Below are 27,511 nucleotides of genomic sequence, written 5' to 3'. Positions count from 1 at the left end.
TGGCTCACACTTGTGATATGTCTCGCACTTGTGATCAAATAACACGCTGGCTCGCACTTTGGCAACACTCTTTGGCAGTCAACTCGCCCCTAGAAAACCCGCCCTTGGAAACTTGCCCCATAAAAAACATGTACACTTCCTAGACCATGCAATTTTCAAAATAAAAATTGTAACCTTTGGTAATCAACTACATTTTCCACATACATAGACATTTTTGAAACTTTATTTTAAAAAACCTAAACCATAATTCACCACTATAGAAACTTTTTGACAAAAATGAAAAATTATGACTTTGTCACCCAATGAGAAGTGTTCTAATATAGACAATGGGTCGTGTCTCATATTATTTGTTATATTTTTATTATTCATTATTTTCACTTGACTCGCATGAATAATTTTGTTCGAAGAACATTTATTTGCAGTTGTACTTCGCAGCACTTCACTTGTAATTTGCAATTTCTAGTATAATATACATATTCTTCTGACAGCATCTAGTGAACGAAAAAAAGTAGCTATTCCTGAACCAAAATCTGTCACACCACCTGCAACTCCTACATTTAATGCAAGTACCAGAATCAGCAACAGCCGCTTATCTCCAGTCCAACCCCTTCCCCCGATTAAAGTTCCATCTGATGCCGAGAGACAAAAAGCTATTACTGAAGAAATTGAAGATGAACTTAAAAGGCCAACAACTACAGAATCCAACCAAGGTAACAAACTTTTATTGACACAAAATTAACAAGTGTTCTAAAATATGTAGATATTCATTCTACAAAATGTATAAAAAAATACAAAAACTGCTTCCTTCATCTGCATTGTGGTTTTAATGCGAAATGTCCCATTAGTGGGCTACAAAGGATTTAAAAAAACATTCAAAGTGGTTTTTTTAAAATTTAAATGGAAGTTGTGTTTCTTATGTAATTAGTACTATAACTTTCAATCTATCATTTCAAAGGCACATGAGTTCAGATTGATTAAATAAATATTATTTATTTTAAAATTTAATACTAAAAACATTCACATTACTGAACGCATTCTTAGATCAACTGATTATGTTTGCACAAACACCTAAATCAAACTGTTTTTTTTTTGTTGCTTGGTTGATTCCATCAAAAAATATTTAACATAGTAGTACGAATACCACAATTCTGTACTGTACTTAATATTTTTAAATGACACTTATAAATAATAATAATAATAATAATAATCATAATTACAATAACACTAATAAAGTTTTAATTGTTAAAAACATTTTCACCAGACAATGAGCTGTTGCTGTTATAGCAGTTTTAGATAGAGAACACGGCCACAAATAATTATTAACAATTTCAAATGTTAACAAATGTTGCCTTTAATAGGAAACATCAGATTTTATTCAAGGAAATTTTTTTTTTTGTATCTGCAGCACATTCAAAGGTTATAACCTATCCATCACCGCCAGAATCCCCACCGGGCTCATCAGTCCCACACTCAGTATCACAGTCCCCATACAGTGTATGTGATATCATTGAAGAACCAAGAGCGCCCACTCCGGGACACGTGACTAGAGTAACAACGAGATCTGTGTCTCAATCTACTACACGTAGCATCACACCTGAGGGGCTGACTGTAAAAAGCTAAACCGAAAGCAACTAACAGCTGATGACAGGTACAAGGGTTGTAATTTGTAACCTTTCTGTTAAAACACAATCTATATTTAATTTTTCCTTAAAGATGTTTTATCCCGTTAAAAATTATAAAAACCTATAGAAATACCTATAGAATAACTTTGTTTGGTAATAACATAAAAAATATCAACTTTAACATATAAGTTAGTGTATTTAAGAAAATATTTATTCTCAAACATTTTTTTTGGCTATTGATAAAAATGACAGAAACACTTTTTATCATTATCTGGTGTGAAAATCAGGGTAAATATTTATTAAATACACTAATTTCTATTCTTTAGTTGGTAATTTTTTGTTTACTTCACAATAAAAATGTTAATTTCAGAATTTCTTTTTTCGAAATTTTTGTAATTTTTTAGTGGACAATATATTTTTAATATCTGTGTATATGTAAATGTGTGTAAGGTATTATGCAGTGTTTTATGAACCAAATATGTAAATAGTTTGCATAAGGGGACAGAGATGAGGGACAAATGGGACAGTGTATGTTCTGTTCTGTGTATTTTTTTTTTCTTTTAAATTCACACAGTTTTGGTTTTTATAAACTGCCAAAGTTTGAATGTCTAAATAATGAATATTGGGAGAGAGGATATGTGTGTTTGTTTATCATTTTATATTTTTGTTGTACAACAACTCAATCATGTAAGTAATTCCTAGTGATTGTGTTCATGACAATAAAGTGTATCATTTCTTAAGCTTTGTTTACACTAGAAAATTGAGACAACACAACAAACACCGCTACTACACAGGTAAGCTTTAATGGGAACCACTAAAAATTTGGCTCATACCACAACCACTGTGCTTGCTTACTCTTGAGCCACGACAGCTTAACATTTATAAGAGGGAGAATGTGACGTGGATTGCTGTATTCTACATTTGCGTCAAGTCGCTTGCGTTTGTGTCTGATGCATTGTAGTGTAAACCAAGCTTTATTTCAGCATTTTTAAACCTCTTTCCAGCTCTTGCCATCCCAAAATCAGCATAAAACTACATTTACACCTAGACACGATAACGACACGACAGCTACACAATAAGGATGTGCTCAGTGTTGAAGAATATAAAGGACGCGATGCTAAGTAGTCTAGGCTAGTCTAATGTAAATGTAGCTTAAAGCCCTGTTTATACTTCAACGATAACGATAACAATAAATAGCTAAAAAGCAATTGCTCATATAGAAAATAAAAGAAATAAGAGAAGTTTTAACACTAGAACGATTCAATAATAATTTATCAGTTATGCGATAACAACATATTTTGACAAATCAAATCAGTAGTAGTAGCAACGATTTTATCATTTTTCCATGATTATGACGTCATCTGATTTGATTTGTTAAAATATTTTATCATATACACGATAAATCGTTATCGAATTGTCCAAGTGTAAAAATTTCTCTTATTTCTTTTGTTTTCTAAATGAACAATCTCTGTAGCTTTTTTATCGTTATTGTTATCGTTGAAGTATAAACAGGCCTTAAGTGACCAAAAAATGAAAATTGACTTTTTAATATATTCTTATTCTCCAAATTATAAGTTTTGAAATGATGGGTCATTACAATACTGAAATCAATTTACTATTGCCAAAGTTATGAGTAAAGTATTATAGCTTCTCTGTACTAAAGTATACGATACTGCCACTTTCTTATGCTAATCATATCATTTAACAATTAGCGACAGTCGGCTTTTTTGGGGATGGCAAGACTCAAACTTACTTTGAAAAAAAAAATTGTTGTATGCCCATATATAGTTACTGTATGATGTGTCTATATATGGTCATGATGTGTTGTCATCATGACCATATTAAGGCATGTCACATGTTTTTGATAGTCTGGTCATTGCTTCAGACAAGGCTGATAGAATTTTGTGTACTACATACATTGCTAAAAATTATACTTTTAAAATCTACTGTGTGTGTGCGGAGATAGTAAACTTCAACAATAATTAAGTGTTAGAATTGCTATTTGTACATTATCCATCGGTGAAATTAACAACTATATTATATTTTCTTCGTCAAACTTAAACATGGTTAATTTCCAATATTTTTTATTGCAAATTATTTCATTGATAATATTGTTTATGACCCTAAATTTAAAACAACTCGTTAAAAACTATCTACTGTAAGCAAAGTATAAAAAATGTTATTAAAAAAACATATATAAAACAATTTCTATAGTGTTTGATGAAGTATAGAGTGAATTTTATGCAAATCATTTTGAACACCTTGAATAATGCTCTGTCCACACTGTCAAATTTGATGTGACAAATGTGTGTGATGTGCCCATATATGGACATGATGATGTCATACTACACCCAAATATGGGCATATCACATTTATTTGTCGCATAAAAGTTGATAGTATGGACAGCGTTTAAGAGTTACACATGACAAAAATTCTTACATAGGACAATGCTAATCTTGCACTGATCCGCTTTCACATGGATGCAGTGAATGTTGCTAAATTTTCCCCAGCACACACGTCCTTTGTAAAATTTTGTCTTGTGTGAATTGGAATGTTAAAATGCTTGTTACATATCTATCTAGATGGATATCTATCTAGATATTTATATTGTAACAGTTTTGTATAATTTATTTTCTGACATTAGAATAAAGAGTAAAAAAAAAAAACTAGTCCCAGTTTATTGTATAAATGTTTGTCTTGTAGTTCGTAAACTAAAATAAATACTGCACTTAACCTTACAGCTGAGTAGTATCATGCACGTATATTTTACGCAGTGGTGCATTTTGTGATTAACTTGGAGACAACATTAAACACCCAACTCTCATTTTTATATACCAGTATATATATAGAGTACATATAGACTTGTTTAATGTGCACAAGAGTCTAAGGACAATGAAGGCACCTGAAAAATAAGCACCCTAGGCAAACATTCAAGCAGTTAAAAATCCTCTTATGCCCTCACCTAGCTCTTCCTCACTTCCCCTTCATGCCCCTTAACCATCCCCATTTTAATACTCGGATGCACTCTGCTACTGGATCAACAGTGGCGTATCTGGGAGTCTTGAAGTGGGGTGTGCTGATGGGGGAGGGGCGCGAAGGTGAAGGGATCAATGATCAGTTGAGGGGAGCTAACTTGCAAAATAATGTGATTTTATGTACTTTGTAACAATTTGACTGTGATTTTTGTGGGGAAATCTGTGGGGGGGGGGAAGTAATTTTTAGTGGGGAATGTGCACCACCCCCTCCCCTTCCCTTCCAGATACGCCACTGTGGATCAATAGGGTTTTTTTTCAAAAGGAGCTATGAGCTATAGCACCTTCTACTTCATTTCAGCTCTCCAAATAAAACACTAAAAGAGCAGTGACAGATTTGAACTAGGGACCCAATGTCTCCATGGTTCAGTGCACACACCGTGAATACCACTATATATCTGACTGAACTATGCAGTTATCAAAATATGTATGTGTTGAAGCAGTTTGTATATCAAACGATATCCTTCAAAGATAATTCAGAACTATCTCTCAAAAGGGATGTGATTATTAAACTAAATAATAAAGTATAAACCTAAGAACAAACACTCAAATTCACTACACATTTCATGGCTTTTTACAACCAAATTGCTTAATATCTAAATACCCTAATTTACATATTTTTCCATCAGTGATTTCATTTCTTCTTTGCCGACTGTCAATTGAAGTTCCCTTGCAAGCAGGGTTTTGTTGAAGGATTTAGGGACGTGAATATGCCTTGTTTGATCTTTCTCATTCATTGAACATTTGTCTGTTACCATTGTGACCTCGCCTCGTAAATGCATAGCAGAAAGCTTGGTGAATTCATGGACCATATCGTGCTGTTGACTCTGAAAGTTGAACGTTGCATTTTCGAAATAATGTCTCCATATCGGTGTTCGGTGATGGTTTTCGTCAAACGGGTAGAATCCGTACAGAGTAATGTTTTGGCAAAATGTTCTGGCAAACGCGAAAATGTTCATTCCTGTACTTGCATACACACCCTTCTTCAGATGAAATCGTCTGCAATGAAAATGTTGTGAAGTTAAAAATAGTACTCTATTGGAACATTTGATGGCCTTCTGTGTCGTTTATGAGTCACATATTAACCGTTTTGAATATACTTTATTCTCGTTTAATATCGTCACCAACATACGATCATATAATAATACTGCTAAGTTCGTACTAAAATTTTTGAAGGCCTGGAGAAGATGTAAAATTACCAAATGCAGTTAACCCTCCAATTAAAGACACTTTTTGAGACCGGGGTTTCCATAGTTTTTAACAGCTTTGCTCTCTATTAAAATAATACAGATAATAGACATTGGTTAATATAGGACCACAGAAAAGTGGTCTTTAATTGAAGGTGGAGGGGTCTTTAATTAGAGGGAAACTACCATGTATATTTTCAGAGCGTAGAGAGTGTTTGGGTCCGTGTTTTAATATCTGATAAATTATCGTCAATCAGTCTTTTTTGATTTATTTAACATCAATAGGTATGACAGGTGTTATTAATATTTGCTAAGTTAACTATCTTCTAGCAGGCCTAAGACGCGACATAGTTTGACAAGTGAAAATGCCAAAAAGTTAAGTACAACTTTTAACTGCTTTTAAAGGAATCGCATAAGTTACAAAGACAGATCGACAAAAATCAGTTCCATGATTCACATACATTTTACTACGAAAACCTTTCAATTGGCTGGCAGCCAATGGAAGGGTCTATGCCTAAATGTGATGACTATATAGAAATGTTATTATTTCAACGTCTGTACATTTGCAAAGATTTTATTCCCGTTGTAACTTTCAGTTGAAAATACGAAAGATTTCATTATTGTTTCAGTTTTCAAAGTTGAATTTTCATGACAGTATTATTGGTATATCTATAAAAGAATGGTCACCCATTGCCTATTGTAAGGCCTATCTAGAAGTTTGTTTCAAACGATCGAATTGATGCATAATAATTTGTAACAATTCTATTAAACTATATTAACAACATCAATTGACAATTCACAATAGCAATCACTGTTAGCCAAATTGAAATTTGAATGTGCAAATTCTTGGTAAAGGGGTAGATTGTGTGTTACAGGGACTTTGTCCCCCGTGAATCCATCCCCCTCACACTAAATTTAAAATGTTTGATTTGATGTGCGATTATGAAACTGAAAATACATTCTTTAAATCAAAGTAATTATGATACCGGTAATTCTATTTCAATTTATTAGAGTGAGCCCCGTAGGCACTTTCACACTGTTTTCACTCTTTTGAATTTAGTATAGATATTGAACTTGCGTCACCCTCATCATACCAGAATACGGGAAATTTGGCCGATTTCATTTGGGTGCCGAAATCCCTGAGCGGAGACACCGGGGCGTGTTCAATGTTTTGGAATATAAATACATGGCAGTCAAAACCGTGTTAGCACGTGCCCCATGGGCCTTCCCCATCTCTTCCAGCATATGGACCCGCATGACACTATGAAACCACGCCCACTTTCTCAGACTTACCTTTCAACAGATGACGATCGCATTATGTACGCCATTTGAATTGGCAATTTATAGCCCGTCTTCAAAATTGATGCTATAACTTTCAGCTTCTCTGCTGCATGTCTAGCCGTGGTTGCTTTGGTAAACCACAGCACAGAGTCATTCAAATATCGGATATTTTCCACCATATCCACATGCTCGGGGTCGTCTGATGTCTTGTCTACAAGATTTTTGAAAATCGTTTCCAACTTATTAAAGTTAATGCCTGTTAAATTTACTTTGTTTCCTACATCCTTTGTGTAGTTCATAATAGGCGCAAGGTTTGCCCTGATCACAAAATCGTGAGCATCAATTTGTGGGCCACACCCACTGTTAATGAGTTGCCCACTTGCCCCGACTATTGCACATGTTTTACTCTGATGTAACGTTCTTAGTTCTGGATAGTAAATGCTAATGTTGCAGTGGACCCCATCAAGTGTGCCGTACTGTTCTTCCTCTAGGTATGTTCGTTGGTTTAACCGGGGTCGAATCTCTTGCATAAAACGCATTTTCCTTGGCCACACGTCGTTCTTATATACTAGGACCGTTTCTTCGGCATCAAAACAATTATTGTTGTCTTCCCTATGAAAATACATCAAAATAATAAATAAATTTATTGCCTTAAAATAATTATAATTGTATAATACCATCTGCTTTTTGTATAATATCGTCTGCTTTATTGATATTGATTAAACTTTAAACAAAAGTAACTTTATCAGGATAACTTACGTATCACAGAGGAAGAAACATCTCTTATTTTTAGTGTAGTCTAAGAATTTTGTACTGAAAAAAAATTAAATGTTTTATGAAAATCATGTGGAAAATAAACGGTCAGTCAGATTAGAGTGGGTCTAAATGACATTTTTTGCGCATCATTACTTTACCATTCCCACCGTAATGTTCGTAAAAATGTTAGTTTGTATTATATTTTGTTTGTTTTTCTAATATTGATTACAACATTGTTTATCGTTAGTATAGTGTTTTAGTCTATTAATATTATAATGTTAATCAGTGCGTCTGGGAAAATCATTAGTTGTATTATTTTTGCTAAGCTTGACACCTGTCCATTAAAATGGATACGAGCGGGAATTGAGCCCATGACTGGGTCATAGACCTTCTAATTGAGCTTAGCCTAAATAACCATCGAGCAAAGAACAAATTCAAAATCATATAGTAGCCAGTAGCGGATTCAAGAGAAGACGGGCTCCTTAATTCTTTCCAAATTAAAAATAAATGGAGGAAAAAAGAAAATTATATTCAAGCTTTTTATATTTAATCATTTTCTTAACCCCAGCCCCAACCATGGTGGGGCCGACATGGTTTAAACCCTCAATCTGTGCAAATCCCTCCATGCCTGGTCCCCTTCTATCCGAAATTCCTGGATCCACTACTGTCTAAGCAGCAATTAGATTATACTGATATTAAATATTTAATTTATGGTGTCACTTGTAATTCACGCTATCTAACGTGTCTTTATAAGGATCATAGTGTTGTATATATGTGATACTGTAAATTTTTTTCATCAACAAGTGTTTGGTTCCTTACCTGTTTATACTCCCCCATTTATTTTGTGTTATGTGAGCCGATTTGTGAAGATGCGTTCGTGACGGTTTCTGCATTTTGATTTTTTGCTTTATTTTTGGAGGGTATGTTCTCAGATGCATACTGGAACAAAAGATTCCAAGAGAGATCACACCCAAGATCAGCGCACCAAACAGTTGGTTCAGCATTTTCTGCTTAGAAGTGTTTTTGCTAAACAGTTTCCCATTGAGTAGTGACATTTTCGATGCTTGATAGTAAAATGTATTTTTCAACACTTCTACACTATGCCAGCCTGCAATATCAGAAACCAATTTCAAGTTATTAGAGGTAAAATGAACATGACATATAGGCCTATTTTAATTTCCTGTAAAGATTGTGATCGATTTCAATAAAAGATCTGTATAGCATTTTGACAATACACAGGGACCGAGGAGACTTGTCACTTTTTTGTTAAAAATTCTATTCTAGTAATGAAATACATGCCAATACGCTTGTGACAGTCTTGTGACCTGGCATAAGGCATCTAATGGAAAAATCACAATAAAATAAATTAACCAGTGTCGTGTGTATGAGTAATTTAGTTTCTTTTGTCAGTGGGAGGAGCCTTGGTGGTTGGATGTGGATGCAGCTCAGAATAATGGGTTTTTTTTCTGCTGGGCTTGCCTCTCTCCTTATACGCAACTGATAATTATAACAAGGCCTACTTTATTGAAACTTCGCTGGCTCCTCAATTCTGAGGTGCATTCAATAGCAAAACATTAAAAGACAAGACATTTAAACCACTTGAAAAAAAAAAAAACATTAAAATACATTAAATGGAACTTACATTTAAAATGCTAAAAAAAGAATGTTCCTTAATTCTCAAAGTCAGTTTAAAAGAAATGGTTAGGACGAATGTAAACCAATTGATAATTATTCCTCCATTATATGCCATATTTATTCGATCGGATAAACGGAGTGTTTATTGTTGAGAACAGGGCTGGCGCCTGCGGGGGCCGGGGGTCCAGGGCCCCCGTCGGGGAGAGCTCCCCCATCCCCACCATCGGGGAGAAAAAGTACAATTCGTCGGGGAGGGAAAAAAGATTATATGTATTTTCTACATATTAGTAGACTCTAAAATCCCATAAGCCTTTGGAACCCCTAAATAGTCAAAATTTTCGGGGGGCTTCTCCCCCTGGACCACTTTCGAAACATTTTAATCGAAGCTCGACCACGCCCACTTTGCTTTCGTCGAGGAAATCTGACCCTTTGTCGGGAGCATCGGCCCCCACCCCGTCGGGGACCTCGGTCACCCCGTCGGGAAAATCCTGGCGCCACCCCTGGTTGAGAAGGGTTTTTGAGGGGAATTTATTCGAGGTAGACGTTAATTATTTTTTTTTGGTGTAAAATACTCAAATTGTAAACGTGGAACTACAACACATAGGCCTAATTACCGTCAAAATATGTTATTGCGTCATCATATTCATAAAGACGTATTGATCCCAGCCTGGTTAGACTAATCGTAACTACTTCACATCAAACAGCAAGTACACTCGCCACTTCCAGGAAGAGAATGATGCTTTATGAAGCTTGGGAATGGTTTTAGAAAAAGTCCTACCGTGACAGGAATTGAACCCAGGACCCTGGGATCAGAAGGCAAGCATCTTGAAGCTATTCAACTCCACTCCAACTAGAGTAGAACATTAATCGAAAGTGTTGACAATTATGTTGCTTCCTTTACATTTGTTTACAGCCACTGGGGGTGGGGGAGGCTGTATTCGAAAAAAAAAATAATAACGGCTCGGGGCGTTTATTGCATGTGAGGCTTTAGAATGGGAGTTTATTTGAGGGGGAGTTTATTTGAAGCGGGGCGTTTATTCGAATAAATACGGTAAAATCAAACTGTCAGTTGAATTAGTCTGATATTACAGTATTTTATAATTTAGGCCTACTGAAGAATTTTGAAAAGATATTATATCCTGTCTCTTATACACATCTAGATGTGTATAAGAGACAGCCGTGGCCCCGCTACAATATAAAAGGGGCATCTTCAGTAGAAATAAATTAGGGATTCATATTTATCAGCTGGGATGCCTTGTTTATTCACATCCCCTTCCTCCCTTCCCCTCCCCCTCCCGTCATCAAGTCCCCGCTACTGATCCGTCCTACTGTGGTAATTGAAGTTATTGTAACCCCCCATTGTCCGCTCAAACATTCCACACTCACTGGCGTTACTATAGGATAAACAATGTTTCTAAGGTCAGTGGAGGTTGATTTCGCACACACTGACAGTTGCATTGCTCTGTTATAAGAGGAAATTGAGAGGTTGGTGCATGGGGTTAGATCAAGGAGGATACAGATAGGCCTATACATACAGCTGAGATGGTTTATAGAATCTGTGACTTGAACGAATTATTCAGAGACAAAATGTGATGCAAGTTGTAAAGAGGTCAGTGTTGATTTAGGTGAAATATTACAACAACAGTTGGTGGGAATACCATGCCTACTCGATATTTAATTGCAGTGCCTGTGCATGACCGGATGACGACAACAGTTGGGCTAACTAGCGGGCTCATCGCCATCAAAATGATAATGACTGTGTAGTAACTACGATTGATTTTTGAATCTTATGAATCGGTTTCTATTATACACGCTAATTGGGAATTCTTTGTTAACTTGCAGCCATTTATAAAAGTCTATACCCAATCAATAAACATGTAAACAAAACGTCTAGGCCTGGGATACGAAATGCCGCGGCGGCGCGACTAAACGAAATCAGTTAAGCACACACGCTGAGTTAACTCTTCGATGCGTAGGACAGTAGTGAGTGGAGGCTGATGATTAGTCACGAAAACAGAGTTTTCTCTGCAAATCATATGGCTCGTAAGTGTTGTTAGTAATTTTAAAATTTGATTCATATTATTAATTAATTGGTTTTCAATTAAACTGGCTATGCTATTAATTTATGAATAGTAAATTTACTGCTGTCACTTTTCGTCTCTGTTCTCATTGAGAGATCTTGCCAGCAGAACCCCACTGTGGGTGGAGCAACATTTACATGAGTCAACAACAGGAAAATCGTTTTCCATGTTTTTGTAGCAATTAATTTCTCAGAAAACTGCTGGTGAACAGTGCACTGGTATTTAAAATTTGCACTCATGATACTGTGACCTAGCACATTTTGTATTCAGTTGATTCTGGCAGATGCCGGGGTATCAAAAAATCTTGATATTGGCAGGGTACAATCATTGCAATGAAACGATATCATTGAAATAAAAATGTACAAAATGTATATATACAGTTAACATTATGGCCTGAAGTCAAATTCCAGAGTTCTCCATAATATTTTGCATTTTTGTGGCTAGTATATATTTTTGAAGCATTCATTTTTTTTAAAGGTATAGTAGTTTTTATCAGCCTGTCCCCCTCCTTCCAAACCCCTTCCCAAGATCTTAGTCTACTCATTTATTTAAAATCAACATTCTTTGTACTACACGATCATTATGCTTTCTAGTCAAATGATGTTTTAACATTATTATTGCAACTATTTATTTATTACAATACAACTGTTAACCATTCTAGTTGAAATTCACTGACCAGAGATAAAAAAAATATATATGTATTCCTCTCACAATCTGTAATATTTTTGGTTGGTTCTTCGCAAATGAGCTGTCCCATACTATGATTGGTTAGCTTGCTATGCTAGACCTCAGAAACTGATCTAAAATGCGATGTTAATTCTTGTAGCCTTATGAGACAATTTGAATTTTGTATAATGTAAATCAAACTCAATGCTTCAATGTCAACACTCGTAATGCTCGCAATGTCTAAATTTACATAGATTTCTTATTTATTTAAGATATTTTTTTAGAAGCTCTTCAAATTAAAATATTTTATGAGACCATTTAAATTTTCAGCTTCTTAATTTAGGCCTTTAAATATTTTGTTATATTTGATCATGTTGTGTTCATTCGGTTGCAAATGTATTTCCTTTTTTTATGATGGACATAAAAAGTATACAATTGTATACTATTTAAAACTGCTAGCTATATAATTACAGTATAATATATTATATAAAATTCTCAGATATTATATCTTTAAAATGTGTTATAAATCTATATTTTTGTAATGACAAAATGATGATGATGTTGATTATTTAATATTTATTTGACAAAATATAATCATTGTCTGAAGTAAAAATAGGTCCAAACGGAATATGTTCCCTCTGAACCTTATAAATAATATGGCAGGTATAAATGAAGAGAAGAGGCAGCCTATTATTTATATTACGCCCAGTTTGCTGCACCAATTTGAGTTCATTCTTTAGTAGGGTTGGACTTCTTTTTCAAATGATGTAGTATTTTAGAAGGTTTTATTTCATGATCTACATTCTCCAATGATAAATTGTTCAATGTATTCAAGAAGGATGGGGTTAACTTGTAGCAGTGTTTTCTTACATTCCAAAATTACTATCTAGTCAATTATATTTGTAGTTCCTTCTCTGCAGTGATGTTTTCATTGCCAGTGAGCATTCCCTATGTAAACACATTCTGAGGTTATACTAGTGGGCCCTAAGTGAGAAGTACAGTAGACCTACAAGTTTTCCACCATCCTTTAAATATTAATAGTGATAAGTAATGGTCCTATGCAGATATTAAGGGAAGGAGGAAGTCTGCCTTCCCCTTCTCCCATCCTTTCCCCACTTCTCCCCCCCCCAAAAAAAAAAATTTTTTTTAATGTAGAAAAATAGAAAATTAAAATTTAAGTCTGAGATTGCCATTTCCGGACATGTAGAGGTGCCATGATTTTTCCTCTTGAAATTTCGAACTCCAACCATTGTGGGTCTGCGGTGGTATACCGTATAGACCCTCATTCTATAATAGTCCCTCCCTAGGCCCCCTCTATTTTGAATTCCTGGATCCACCATTGTTAATTTCCTATGCCTCTTGTTTTACAAAAGGCCATAGCATCATCATATTGGGAATAAATTGTTAAAAATTAATTTAATATTTGGCATAAAATTTGAAAAATGTAATTAAATTAAAGCATTAAATTGTTCTTTTAAAAGGATGAAATAAGATATTTATTTTAAATAAGACTCAACTCGAAACATTTTTTTCAATGATTTACAGAATTTTTACTATGGATATCCTTAAATTGATTACTGCCAATTTAAAGATGTATGCAAAGAATGCAGAATGGCATTTTGATATTATTTGTGTCAAAATAACAAAAATGTTTTCTCACGACGAAAAACAATTTCACTTCCTCATAATGAGATGTGAACTTCTTGTGTGTAGTATGATTTTTACTATGTAATCTATACTGTTATTGGCATTTACACTGATGGATGAAATGAAATAAAAATGAAAAATAAAATGGATGCATCTATAAAACTTTATGCATCTGTTCTATTTTTATATCTGTATGTTTGTATTTCTCATTTTTCAAATACAAACTAATAATTTACATGTAAACAAAAATTTATATTTTTTTTAGTTCAATACAAATATTTTTAAACAAGAAAAGGCTAGGTCACCATAGATAAATTTGGTTCACTTTTTTTTATTCAGGTTATTTCAGGAGGAACTGTGACCTGGAGTCTGATATCTCCACATACAATTTGCTGTGATAAACATTCGATATGTGCACTTATGGCCATGATAATGTCATACCTACCTTATCCATATTTGGGCATGATGATATCATATCATATACTGTACCCATATTTAAACATAATGATATCATATCACAACCAAATATAGGCAAGTGATATTACTTCATGTTGTTTAAGTGTAATGGATGGAACATTATAATCATAATGTATATGTAACATGCCTCCATGTGCTACTGTATCTGCCACTGATTTTCCCCCTTCCTCCATCTTCCACCCACCCTTTTGTCTGCACTGTTTAAGGGTTTGTGCCCTGTAAAGGGCATGACAAACTAGACAACAGTGTACTTCAAAATCTACCTTTTGTTAACATTTTTAAGATTACCGCTTAAACTGGATGTAATTCCATCAAGAAAAGAGCTTGATATTTTAATGCAATGGTCTGTTGTGTGGCAAATTGCATTGATTTTGTTTTTGTTGAAATTGGTGACAAAGACCGGTTGCACGGCTTTTGTTACAGCCTGATTTATTGTTGTTGTTTAGCGCTATGATTAGCAAATTTTGTTGATACTTAATGAGGCAAAAAATTGGTGGGCAAACACCGATCAATCAATGGGTGACTAATTGGATATAATAGAATAGCATACCATACCCTGTCAGATTGCGAGTAGACCGTTAGCCATTTCAAATGTATATTGGCCTGCCTTTGAATTGTAAGTAAATATCGTTACTATCTGGTTTTTTTTATTGAGTAAGTATATTTAAATTATGATTAGAATTTGTTTTAGAGTGAAATTTGAATTGAATATCTGTATATTAATAGTATTTTGAAGTAGGAAGCATAGATATTTTTATTTTTTAAGTGCTATTTTATTTTCAATTACAAGTGAAATGGCAAATTTAATGCTATGGGCAAATACGGCTTAAATAGGATTAAACAATAAACCTTTTTCAGGTATAGAATGGTTGCTCTTTGCTAAATCTGACAACTTAATGGAAAGCTTTAGTATGGCATACTAAGTATAGTATGCACTATGTATTCTCATATATTGCATTTGCCTAGCATTAAAACAGATGGAATAAATTGGTTGTATACCTCATGAAAAAGGGAACATAAAATAGAATGTTCATATTGTTTGTAAAATTGTTTGCATGCACAGTGTATTAAACAAGTGTATATAGTAAATAGGTCTCTAGAAATCTTTGAAATACCTGTGCTCTGAAAAACTAGCTACAGTACCATTATTCCATTAGAAAATCAATATTTAAATAATGGTGCTTTTTTGCAGCCAAATTGTAAACAATACCTACATTATAAAAAATTACAGAAATTGTACTTATTAGTTTGTATTTGAAGTAGGACAAATAAAAAAACTTGAATTAGTATATTTTTTATAAAATTTAGTGTTAATAGCAAATGTTAGGTCTGTAGTTAGCAGCACCTGCCTTTTAATGCTTGCCCACTCGACTCGTATGTAGTTGATGAATGCACTTATTTTAGCACAAAAATATGGAATACTTTACCAGAGAACGAACAAAAGTCTGACCAAGATGGGTTGATTTTACAGCATGCAAAATATAAGTTTATAAACTTTATATTTATGCAAAGAGATTCAACTAGTTCTCTTTCAATGCAATTGGAGTTTTATATTAATACCTCTATGGAAACAACTAGGACACTATATTGAATGACCTCGCATCTCTGTCTTCATACACTTAACAGGATCAATAGATAATCTAGGTGAGCATATCATGTAGATGTTGAGATATGACAAATCATGTTAATTAGGGGAGTGAAAGGTTTTGGTTCTGTAACAATATATATACAACTGTTTCAGCAGTTCACATTTGAAAATGATAGGTTGTTTACTAAATTTTTTCTTGTGGGGGACTATTATTTTATGATACAATATTAATAATATTGTAAAAAATTATGTTCCAATTTTTTTACAATTCTACAGTTTTATGCTATATGCAGTCACCAAGTCAGCTAATAGGGTGAGTTGAGTTGTTTGATATAGAGGAAACCAGCTATGTTATAAATGATAAGTGTGGAAGGATTTGAAAACTGTCCCGTTATTTCTTTAAATTGTTATACTACTGGCTCCTTTACTGTGGCGTTGAGCACTGTTTTCTATTTTCATTTATTCTATATTAATGATGATAATAATGAGAATGATTAATTATTAATATCTATGCTCGTTATAAGCACCATACACATAGAGTATCTTAGATTTTAAAGTTAAAATAATCTTTTAAAAACATGTATTTTCATTTGGTTATTTTTTGAATACAAAGATGAGGTCCCTCACAGCCAACAGACATACAGTAACCATACAGGCCCATTTAAGGCTATGCCAGGCCTGGCGACAAATTATTTATAGCTTATGAGTGGTTAGTGTATTTTCTGGGTGTGGTATGCTGTGGGAAAGTAAAAAAGAGTAGGCAGTGTAAAACATTCTTATTGACCTAATAATAGCAAGCAAATTATTTAATCAAGTCTATCCAATATATCATGAAACTCAAGGATACCAACAAAGAACTCAGTAGGCCTAATATACTACTCAGAAATATAGTTTAATTTTTTATCAATGTTATCATTAATTGTAGAAAGTGAGTAAAATTTTAATTATTCTTATATATGTGCCATCTGGAAGGATAGTTCCCATTGTTAAAATATTTATTTATTCTGTTTTTATTATAGTGAATCACACTTGCAGAGCCATTGCATTGATTTCCGTGCTGAATGTAGATATTAAATTTTTAGCACAGTACTCATAATATCACAGATATTGTAGGTGAACCCTTGGTGAACTACGGAAGAAGCACAGTGAATGTGTGGCCAGATACTTACTAATAATACACCATTTTCGCCAAATTTGAAATGAAAATTTCCGATAAACTGGCATTTATAGCTTATGAGTGGTTATAACTTTATGGAATGGCAACCACTGCTGGTAGACTTCCAGGGGCCTAGCATTTCACTCTACGTAGTTCCCATCATGGAATAATTAAACGATAAAACTAAATTACTAATGAGCACGATATGTTAAAATGAAAAAAGAATGAAATATTTATATAAAAGCTATTTTGATGTTTACATATACAGTAATTAGTATGATCGTATGTGTTATCTACTGCTGCTATAGCAAAGGTCTAGTGGCGCGATTCGCTGCTCGGTGCTCTCTGCTTAGGCTGGGCTAGGCCACTTAAAGATTTGTGAGACGTTGGCGGCGCTGTTCCAAAATAATCCCGATAAAATGGTCTATAATCTTAATAATGAAAATAATTAGTTGCCAAGTAAAAGTAATTATCACATATTGTAGAATGTGGTTAATGAGATTTACATCATGAATGCACTTAATAATTGAATTACAGTAATAATCAATACCCTATTTATATAATAATGGAAAATAATTAGTTGCCAAATGAAAGTAATTATCACATATTGTGGAATGTGGTTAATGAGACTTACATCATGAATGCACTTAGTAATTGAATTTCAGTAATAATCAATACCCTATTTATACATTTTGTGAATCTGTAATTATATCGACACTGATCCATTTCCTGAAGAGATTCATCATTTTATGCTTCAATGCAATGATTAGAAACGATGCAAATTAGGATCATTAAAACCACTTATCCACTTGTACATTCATTCAGTATATATAAAAATTTATAACTTTCTTAAATGACACTATTAATAATGTGTTTGACTTTGAACATTAGAAAGGAAAAAATCAATACATATTGAAAATGTATGTTTTGTTCTGTTTCCTGTTCTTAGCCTTCAAATTTGAAATATAAGAGTTTTTCAAACATTAAAAACAGCATGGAGCTATCTAATAGAAGAGATGCCAAGTTCGAGATGAAAATTTCCTTGGAAAAATCAAATCTAGAATACAGTTTTGCAGTAACATCACCTAAACATGTTAGTTTGTTGTTAACATAATATTCCATAAAATACCAAATCTTGCACATGTCGTATACCATTGTTAGTTCCTTCTATAATACCATTAAATTGGCTGGTAGTCAATTTAAGGGTTTCGATAGTAAAATGTTTGTAAATCATTGGAAACCAAATTGGTTTGTTCTGTATTTCATAGAAATTTATTAATTTATTAATATGTTTAAATCAGTAACTTCATGTTCTTATTTGAACGTTTTTTTTAAATTAAAATTTCACCAGAGATGGCCATCTTTAAAATTATTCATTAAATGTTGTTTAATTTGAACATTTCAGAATTTTCCTATTTTAAATTGAATTTGTTTTTTTTTTCTATTGCCTTAGCATCCTTTGGAAAACATTGACTACAAGTATCCCTCTCTCAACATGGACGATACAAGCAGTTCTCAACCAAGTCTAACTGATCAGGTAAGAGTACTCATTCTTATAGTGTAAAAAAAATTCAAGTATGCAGATGAGAAATGAAAATGTTCATATCACTACAAAACGAGTCGGCTTGCATCAAAAACCATGATTGTCAATGTGTTTGTTTTTCTTTGCATATGATATATACAGTACAAACCATGCATAAAAAAATGTTTCCAGCTCTATAACCATAAGTTAAACAAACAGAAGGTTGTTTTCTTTCATTTGACTTTATTTACACAGATCGTTACATATAGAATAGAAAGGGGGAGCATAGATGCTATAAGATACTATAAAGTATTGTAGGCTGGAACTCAAAAAAGAAGAGGATTATTTCCATTTTTCTGCACATATTTATCAATGGGAAAAAACAGTTACAGAGAACCAAATTAACACGTCTATATCTTATCTATCATAATGCTAGGCATGTGTTTTTTATCCAAGTATAGTTAGGTTCTGCCGCTACAACGTTGGGCTTTGATGTTTTTTTTATTAGTTTATTTTGAACTTGTTTTGTTAGACGTAGAATAAACAGATTCTCATTGCCTTTTTCAATTATTCTTATCATTTGAGGTGTTTATAAATGATTACATCAAAAAGTTTAACCCAGACCAACAAAGAAAAGAGGCCTACTTGTTTAATGGTCTAGTCTGCAGCCTGGAAAAAGGTGACACCTATTAAGAAACCTGTATGATCATCTTGGATGAGTTTATTGTCCTTGGCCTATTGGGATAGAACATAGTTCTGAAGTGTGCTAATTTCCTCCACTTTAGCACTTTCATTTCACCTCTTGGCATATTTCAGGGTCGGAACCCCAGCGCATTTGAGCTTTGTTGCAGAGAGCGATGTTTATCACATATGAGAAAAACAAAAACTGTACCTTCATCAGAGCACAATTCAGTTAGATTAGATTAGAATACAGTGCAATTTATTCAAAATTCATCAGCAATAATTGAGGAGAATAAACCAAATTTAACATCATTCCTGAAATAAGTTTGATCTACATGTTAAATTTTTTTTTTAAAGAAAGTAAATTTAGGAAAATCACGAACAGAGGGCAGTACAGAATTACATTGAGACAGGGCTTGGAAAAAAAGCGGATTGACCATGTGTTATGGTTTTGTCTTTAAGAGACGAAACAGTCAGAAAATGTTGAGGGGAGGAACTCAGTTGACAGAGGGGAATGGGTTAGGTAATTAAGCATAAGCATATTCAATGTTTGTCAACATATTTAACTTTTTAAAATAGGGAGCCAATAGAGATGTGTGTTTATATTGTTATTTTATTTTGTTATTAATTTTTTTTAGTATCAAGTCTCATTTTCAGTCTTAGGGTGTTCAGTCTTTGGTCGTGAGAAAAAAAAAATCTCTTTCCATGACAGGAATTGAACCCAGGATACTGGGAGTGGAAGGCAATTACAACTCACCAAGCTATAGCTCCACTCATTTTTATGCTATGAAATATAATAATTTCAGTTTAATTTATGAAGTATTTAATATTGGAAGGAGTGTATTTAATTTCTATTCATATCTTCAACTATTTCACTAATTTTCTGTGTCAGATTTTCAGATGCCCTCTCCGCTCTTCCTCGCCCCCTTAATATTGCACACATATTTCTGCCTTTATATTTAGTTACCAATTATTGTTTATATTGTTTGATTGTAATAGTGCATATAATAGTCTTATGCACAAGTTTGTGTTTTCCTAGGGATTGGAAAAAACCTAAGCAATCTTTCTGCTCCCAAGGTGGTGAGGGAAGGGTTGATATTCCTAGAAGTACAGCAACGATATTGATCATTACTACCAAACTTTATTCTAAATCTCACCTCCTACCTGGTACTTATCCTGTGTATTGACAAAATGTGACATCATGAATGACCTGCTTGGGTATTTTGCCTTGTCCAGGGACACAAGGACGTGGCTGGCCATCTTTGACCCACATCCATTTGGTTGGAAGACTAAAGTCTGTACCCCTGCCCTACAGGCTTTAATTGATCCACAGCATTAACTTATATATAGACCTAATTTTTTGTTAGCTTACTTCAATGATTAACAATTAATGTAAATTATAAGATCAGAGTTAAAACACAATAATAGAGTTTTAACGAATTTGGTTTTTCTAGCAGCATTCATATCATCATATCCACTACAAGTAAATGCTCAGGTTGCCCAAGATGAAAGAAATTAGCAAAGGATGTAAAATTATCTGAAAAATATCAACTAATTATTAAACCATGAAATATCTAAACAAAGAAATTCAGCTAAATTCAGTGGTATGGAAAAGATACAAAGATATAGAAGCATCTTAATCTCTGCTAATTTTTTACCTTAAATGTTGTAATAGCTCTCTGAAGAAGTTATTTTCTGGTGTTTTTGTGAATAAAGTCCTACAGTATATAGGTTCCTTGGCGGCAATGTGCCTAGTTTACCTTGGTACTGTGTGTATATAGATTGTTCATTATTGTACTTTGGACCTATTGTATTTGTTTATTTATGATGTACTTTGTGGACATTCATAATTAAAGTGGCCAATAGGGTCTTTATTTTTAAGTTCATGTATAAATTTGGAAACCACTTTAATTACTGGCTCTCCACCTATTCAAACATAAAATGATAACATTAGGGGTGACAAATATTATTCCAACTTAAAAAAACATCTCAATATTTTAAAACTCTGATTAGCTACATTTATTGCATCAACATAAATTACTGTATGTTGTGGAGTAAGATAGAATTTAAGCACATTAATTATTAAGTAATGCAATTATAAAAATAGATGTACATGAGAACTGCCTGGAAGGGATATTGCAAAAATATTCCTGCCAAAAAAAGGAAAAAAATCACTACTCAAGTTGTACTGTAACAGAGAAACAGAAAGATCACTAAAAGCCCTAATTAAACTTATTTATATACAGTAAACTATCCTTGATTCTTTTAACAGGAGTCTGAAGAAGAAGGAAATGCCGAAGAGTATGATTTTGAAAACTTCAGCAATGAGGAACAAATGGACTACCTGGCTCGTCATTTTCCGTACATAGCGGCACAAGTGATGCAAAATGATCCTGAGGCTTCTGAAGGTACAGTATCTACAAACTGCTTATATGCTGATATCTCTTGCATTAAAATACTGGTAGCTCTTGTTTCTCACTGGCAGCTCTAATGTGTGTTATTTTGACACATCTTACATTGGCAGATCTCAATTCATGCTGGCAGCTCTTGCACAGACATATCTTACATTGGCAGATCTCAAACCATGCTGGCTCTTGCATTCACATAACTTACATTGGCAGATCTCAAACCATGCTGGCAGCTCTTGCATTCACATATCTTACATTGACAGATCTCAAACCATGTTGGCAGCTCCTGCATTATTCTGGCAGCTTGTATGTTATGATGCCTGCTCTTGTATCATGCCGGATTACTCTGGCAACTCTCACATCTCACTACCAGCTAATGTTGAAAGGTATTATATTGTAATAGTAGCTTTCTATTCATGCTTCCTATATCATATAAAATGCCAGGTCTTATACCTTGTTGACAGCCTTGCATTACCCTTTTAACATTTGCATCATACTGCCAGCACTCATATTATGCTGAGAATGTTTGCATCGTGCCCCTAGCTCTTGTCTCATTCTGCTCTTATCCTGCCTATAAGCTTTCATATCATGCTCGCATTTCTTACATTTTTGCCCAAGCCGTTCTTGCTTTACAGCCAGCACTCAAGTCAAGTTGGGAACTGTTGCATTTTTCTGCTAGCTATTGCATCATGGTACCAATTCTTGAATAACTCTGCAGGTTTTTGCATTACTCTGCCAGCATCTGTGCCATGCTGCAAGATCTCTTATTACATTCAAATTTCATGCATTTCTACTAGCTCTTACTCATTGCTACCAGGTCTTACATACTGGAAATGTAGAAATATAGTGAGAAATTGCTGTATATAATAAATTGACACTTTTTTTATTTTTTTTGTCAATTTAAATTTATTTTTTGGTCAATTTAAATTTATTTTTTAATGGAATGAATAATATATTTGGTTGAGAATCACCAGAGATATTTATTCAATTTTTTTTAGGTGAATAATAGGAAAAAGTTTTTTGGAAAAATTATGTTATAATCGAAAGAAATAAACAGGTGTACAGAAGATTTTGTGGCACTGAATGTAGAGGTTACAGGGTCCCATTGGGAGAATACACATCTTAGCCTACTTTTCCTGCAATTATTTTAATTATCTGGGGCTTTCCTCATTTCCTTTATGTCTAGGCCTCATGTAACAATTGATGCCAGTTCTTAAGAAAAAAAATGAGAATTATGCTATCCACTATAATTGATCAGTCAAGTAGAAACAGAAGTGACAGTTTAAAAAGTATGAGGATAATGATATTATTGTCTGTCATGTCATCTTGTATTGTTTTATTTGTAAAAGTTCATGGAAAATGAAGTCTTTCGTATTCTCTTTAAATATGTTTTTTTTGTCTATGGTTGCTTTATTATTTGGTAATATATTTTTGAATTATTAAATGATCACCAGCTATTAAATAAATAATTCCTTTGAGTGAGTCAAGGTGCCTATGAGATTTTAATATTATAGATTTCTTTTGATTGAGCCGAGATGCCCAAGTAAAGGATTTTGTAAGGTTAAGTAGCAGTTGATTATGCTGGGTTCCTTCGAGTGAGTTAGGAATGCTCAAGTAAAGGATTCACTATTAAGAAGCATTTAATTGTAATGTGTTCCAGTGAGTAAGCTATGGGTGCCACAAGAATTTTGTTAGGTTAAAGAGTAGATAATTATTGTCTTCTTCTGAATGAGCTAGGGGTGCCTGTATTTTGTAAGGTTAAAGAGCAGATAATATTTTGTTCCTATGAGGGTGATATGGGTGCCTAAGTAAGGATTTTTTTAAAAGATTAGAATGATTTAATTTCATTCCTGCGAGTGTGTTTAAGGTACCTATGTATTGTTAAGTTTGAAATATAATGCATTCCTATGAATTGGCTAGTGATTCTTGAGCAAAGGTTTTGTTGTGTTAATGGGAAGTTAATTTTATAGATTTCCTTTGATGTTACTTTGAGGTGCGTGGGAATGACTTCAGAATGTCAAACTTATAGTCTTGTGTGTATTTGTGCATGATTCTGCAGAATATATACAGTTGTAGGCCTTCGTATGAACTTTCAGCTTATCTAATAAGCATCTTCAGTCAATTTATAAATAAAAATGCAAACAAAAATTGTTCACGGTCATGTGAGAGGTTCCAGCAATTTTCTTGCCCTGTACAGTTAATCAAGGATTGGGACAGATTTATAGTTCAGTTCAGATTTTCCAGATATTTTCAAATACAAAGTTCATTTAGAAAATTCACATGGAGGTTGTTCAGGGATTAGATTAAAAAAAAAAACACTTGGAAAAATAAATGTAAAGTATAATCTTAATTAATTATACTTCATTTAATATAATAATGCTAATGAATAATAATGATTATAAGGAATAGGTATACTTTCTAGGAATGTAAGAGGTGCTGGAACAATTATCCTTCTAATTGGTATCTCTGCTTTTATAATAGCCATCTTAAGTTATACATTATTAAGTATTACTAGTAGTAGTAGGTTTTAAAAGTATATATAACTTTTTATGTGGCTGTGACTGGCCATCTGAGAATGTAGTTTATAACACAATCTTTTATGTATAGGTTTTTTTGTAAAATTTAATTTGTAAAGTGAGTGTGATTTTGAGTGTTTTCTCGCAGCCATGATGAAAAACAGCTTTTAGGTTTACTTAGCTGATTTATGCTTTGTGAATATATAACTACTTTACTAACTACATTATGAAGATCATATTTCTGAAGCTACTATAAAAACCAGATCATGCATCAGTAAACTGCAAAACTGTTCATTATTAATTCAGAAAACAGCTGAAGTTTAATTTATTTTTTCAACATTAAGCTTTCACAATTTGTAGACAAATATTTAAATACCGTAAGAATATAAGATTATTTAATTGTGTTTAATAAAATATAATAAATTGTAATATTACAATTTTATTTTATTTTCCTAATATCTTATATGTTCTTTCCTAATCAGTTGTTTGTCTCTTTTAAAGATATACTGTCTGTTTTGATTTCATAAACTTTAAAAAATAGAATTCCGATATTTTAATTTCTTATCTTTAAACTATTAGCTTTCATTTCAAAGGGTAGAAGGAAAAATTGTTATGCCAATTTACAACCATAATAATATTGTTGCTCCTATAATATTCAGATCCTTTTACAGAGATTATTCTCCCTGTGTAGAAAGCCATAGTTGGGGGATTACAGTGGGGGATTCTCTGGCATTGTCTGCTACAAGTGTAAATGTTGGTATTTTTTGTACATGCGGTATTTTCTTGTCATGGTAATCTATTCTAAAGACTTTCCACAATACAACGTAAAACATTAAAGACATAAAATGTGTGTGTGAGGTCTGAGAAGTTTAAGTCAATTTAATGCTTCCTTTATGTAACAACAATGATGTTAAAACATAAAATAAAAAACACATATGCTGTTGATGAAAAGCAGACACTTAAAGCATTTATGAACTTGATATGTAGAGTGACCCTAAATAAATAATATTAATTTATAGAGTTAATTGCAACAAATTACAAATTAACCTATTCCTAACTACCACAAAGGTAAATAATAATAAAACAGTAAACAGTAAAATTTTTAGTAAAATGTTCAAAGATGATAATAATAATAATAGTTTTAGTAGTCGCAAAGGCATGGACTAGCTCATACAGTAAGTTTTCTTTCCCAAACATTTGTATCGTATTAACCATTCCCAAGTTTTTTGTCAAACATCCTTTTTGTGTCCTAGAAAAATTTGTTGTATAACACATTAAAAAAAAACATTTCTTCCAGAACCATGGCTTTAACAATTTTCTGTTAGCAAAAACTGAGTAGTTTGGATTATTGGATGTTCTGTTGCATCACGATTCCATCCTTTCAAATGAACAATTCAGTGTTATTTTATGAGTATTTTAGGGTTTTTATCAGACAGCATATCTTTAAAAGTACAAAATTTATATTTCCATTTTCAAGGTTGTAAAGCTACAGGTCAATCAGCCAATGGAGGTAGAGTAATTAGTATACCATGTAGTGTTTGCTGTGCATCCATTAATTTCCATACCAAATATCATACTGTAATCTTCATGAATATTTCTTACCCACAAATTATCATCTGGTGTATACTTTTCATACTGTACATTTCCTTAACACGTTGATTGCCACAAGAATTGTTGTGCTTCTGTTGTCCGAATATGATAAGCCATTTATCAGGAGATATGGCAGCATTTGGTAGGATAAGAAAAATTTGAAATATAGAAATGGATAGTAATTTTTTTTTTTTTTTTTTTTCAAATTTTCGTGGTCAAAGATGTGATAGTACACTAACACATATTTTTTTTTTCAAAGTAATCGTACTTGTGTGTGGCAGGCCACAAAAACAAGGTATAAAAAGTACCTTGTATGATGACAAAGAAAAACATATACGGTAGACCTCCTCACCCCACAACTGTGGAGGAGTGCTTTTGAGCATATTTAGATGCTAGCATAATTTATAATACAAAAGTTTTTTTGTTATCTACAGGAATATTCATTGTGCTGCCCTCAATTAAACATTGAAACACAACAATTATTCAAATGTGGCTCTCAACGTTGATTATTTCTTATTTAATATTAATCTAAATGTATCCAATCCCCCCTCCCCTCGAGAAGTGGTTGAGTCTGAAGCCAGTTTCAAACTTTCATTAATACAATTCATTTTTGTTATTTTCATTTCTTTTTAGTATTCATTTTCATTTTATATAAAATTGGTGTTTTTTTCATTATTCATTCATCATGTAGTTAGAGTATTTGAAAACTTGCATGAGACACAAATGTGTCAGTTTATATTATTTTCAGTTTGATTCTTTCATTGCTTAAGATTTTATTTTCAACTTTATACATACTTTTTTCGTACTGTTGAAAATACCTCCAATCTCTTCAAATTATAAGATTTAATAGCAACAGCTTGATACCAAGGCAATTAAACAAAAGAATGATCATCTCCGCATGTAAATATAGCGTATGTCTAATGTATTTTGATCTTTAATCTGGCATCGACAATGCAACACTAGTTGCAAGTACAGCCGTCAGCGTTTAGTCTATGGTTACCTTATTAATTTCGGGCACTTCGCAAAGTCTGTTACATCTGATTTCTTTTGACCGTGAACTTGTTAATTGCTTCTATAAAATATAATTTTATTTGTGACAATTGACCAACAAAATGACAGTACATGATTTTTATGACAACTGAGAGGTGCATGGCCAGGTTTTATGTTCCGTTGGTGTTCCTAACACGCTTTTAGAATTTGAGTTGCCCTTGTTTTTGTGAGTAACCAAAGCGATTGAAGTCAAGCTTGTAGGAGCTTGCAACGCTTAGAATGTCGATGTCAAATTTAAAACCTTTGATGTCCCGAGATTATAGCGTCCTTTTGTTGGATTACCTTGTTAATACTGACCCCCCTGAAATATCAGCATAAGATCTAAATCACATCCTGCTTTGAAAATCAATAAAGAAATAAAGTATTTTTAAATACCGATTGTTGAGTTCACTAGGAATAATGGTCAAGGAGTTCTGTTAAAAATTCTAGTATACAACAAACAGCAAAAATCATCATAACTAATAATCACCACTACAAATAAACGACAAAAAACCAAAAAGCAAATTTGTATCCACATTTTCAAAATATTAACTACAGTAGTACTTCTAATAATAATATTTAAATATATTATTGTTATTGTTTCTAATAATCAATGAATATGTTTATTGTAGTATTT

At 33.0% G+C, this 27,511-nt stretch overlaps 3 protein-coding genes across 8 annotated transcripts in view; 2 read left to right on the top strand and 1 right to left on the bottom strand.

Annotated features, from left to right (window-relative positions):
- The window catches only part of LOC117104268 (golgin subfamily A member 4-like), a 35,008-nt gene extending 33,274 nt beyond the window's left edge, over positions 1-1,734 (top strand). For all 3 annotated transcript variants that reach the window (XM_033245009.1, XM_033245008.1, XM_033245010.1), the window contains 2 exons: positions 489-710; positions 1,406-1,734. In XM_033245009.1, the coding sequence (XP_033100900.1) occupies positions 489-710; positions 1,406-1,620 (437 nt within the window). In that variant the 3' untranslated portion in view covers positions 1,621-1,734. The remainder of the gene's footprint in view (positions 1-488; positions 711-1,405) is intronic.
- A 1,361-nt stretch (positions 1,735-3,095) lies between these two features.
- Positions 3,096-21,109, bottom strand: LOC117104251 (CMP-N-acetylneuraminate-poly-alpha-2,8-sialyltransferase-like). Its single transcript, XM_033244964.1, has 5 exons — positions 20,990-21,109; positions 8,698-8,986; positions 7,882-7,935; positions 7,135-7,734; positions 3,096-5,653 (listed from the first exon to the last, which is right to left on the bottom strand). Exons 2-5 carry the CDS (start codon positions 8,931-8,933, stop codon positions 5,260-5,262), a joined length of 1,284 nt encoding a protein of 427 aa, XP_033100855.1. The 5' UTR covers positions 8,934-8,986; positions 20,990-21,109; the 3' UTR covers positions 3,096-5,259.
- Positions 10,931-27,511, top strand: part of LOC117104249 — a 59,909-nt gene continuing 43,328 nt past the window's right edge. Inside the window, exons 1-4 of one of the 4 annotated variants that reach the window (XM_033244963.1) lie at positions 10,931-11,107; positions 18,582-18,665; positions 21,604-21,739; positions 25,733-25,765. In XM_033244963.1, coding sequence (XP_033100854.1) covers positions 18,624-18,665; positions 21,604-21,739; positions 25,733-25,765 — 211 coding nt within the window. In that variant the 5' untranslated portion in view covers positions 10,931-11,107; positions 18,582-18,623. Of the gene's footprint in view, positions 11,123-18,108; positions 18,222-18,581; positions 18,666-21,603; positions 21,740-25,732; positions 25,766-27,511 lie in introns of those variants that run through there. The other 3 variants (XM_033244962.1, XM_033244960.1, XM_033244961.1) reach the window with 3 other exon arrangements.

This window comes from Anneissia japonica, unplaced genomic scaffold, assembly GCF_011630105.1.
Source record: "Anneissia japonica isolate Jap-2015-1 unplaced genomic scaffold, ASM1163010v1 scaffold5280_len750649_cov202, whole genome shotgun sequence".
Classification (NCBI taxonomy): domain Eukaryota; kingdom Metazoa; phylum Echinodermata; class Crinoidea; order Comatulida; family Comatulidae; genus Anneissia; species Anneissia japonica.
This window is presented reverse-complemented; position numbering and strand designations above follow the sequence as displayed.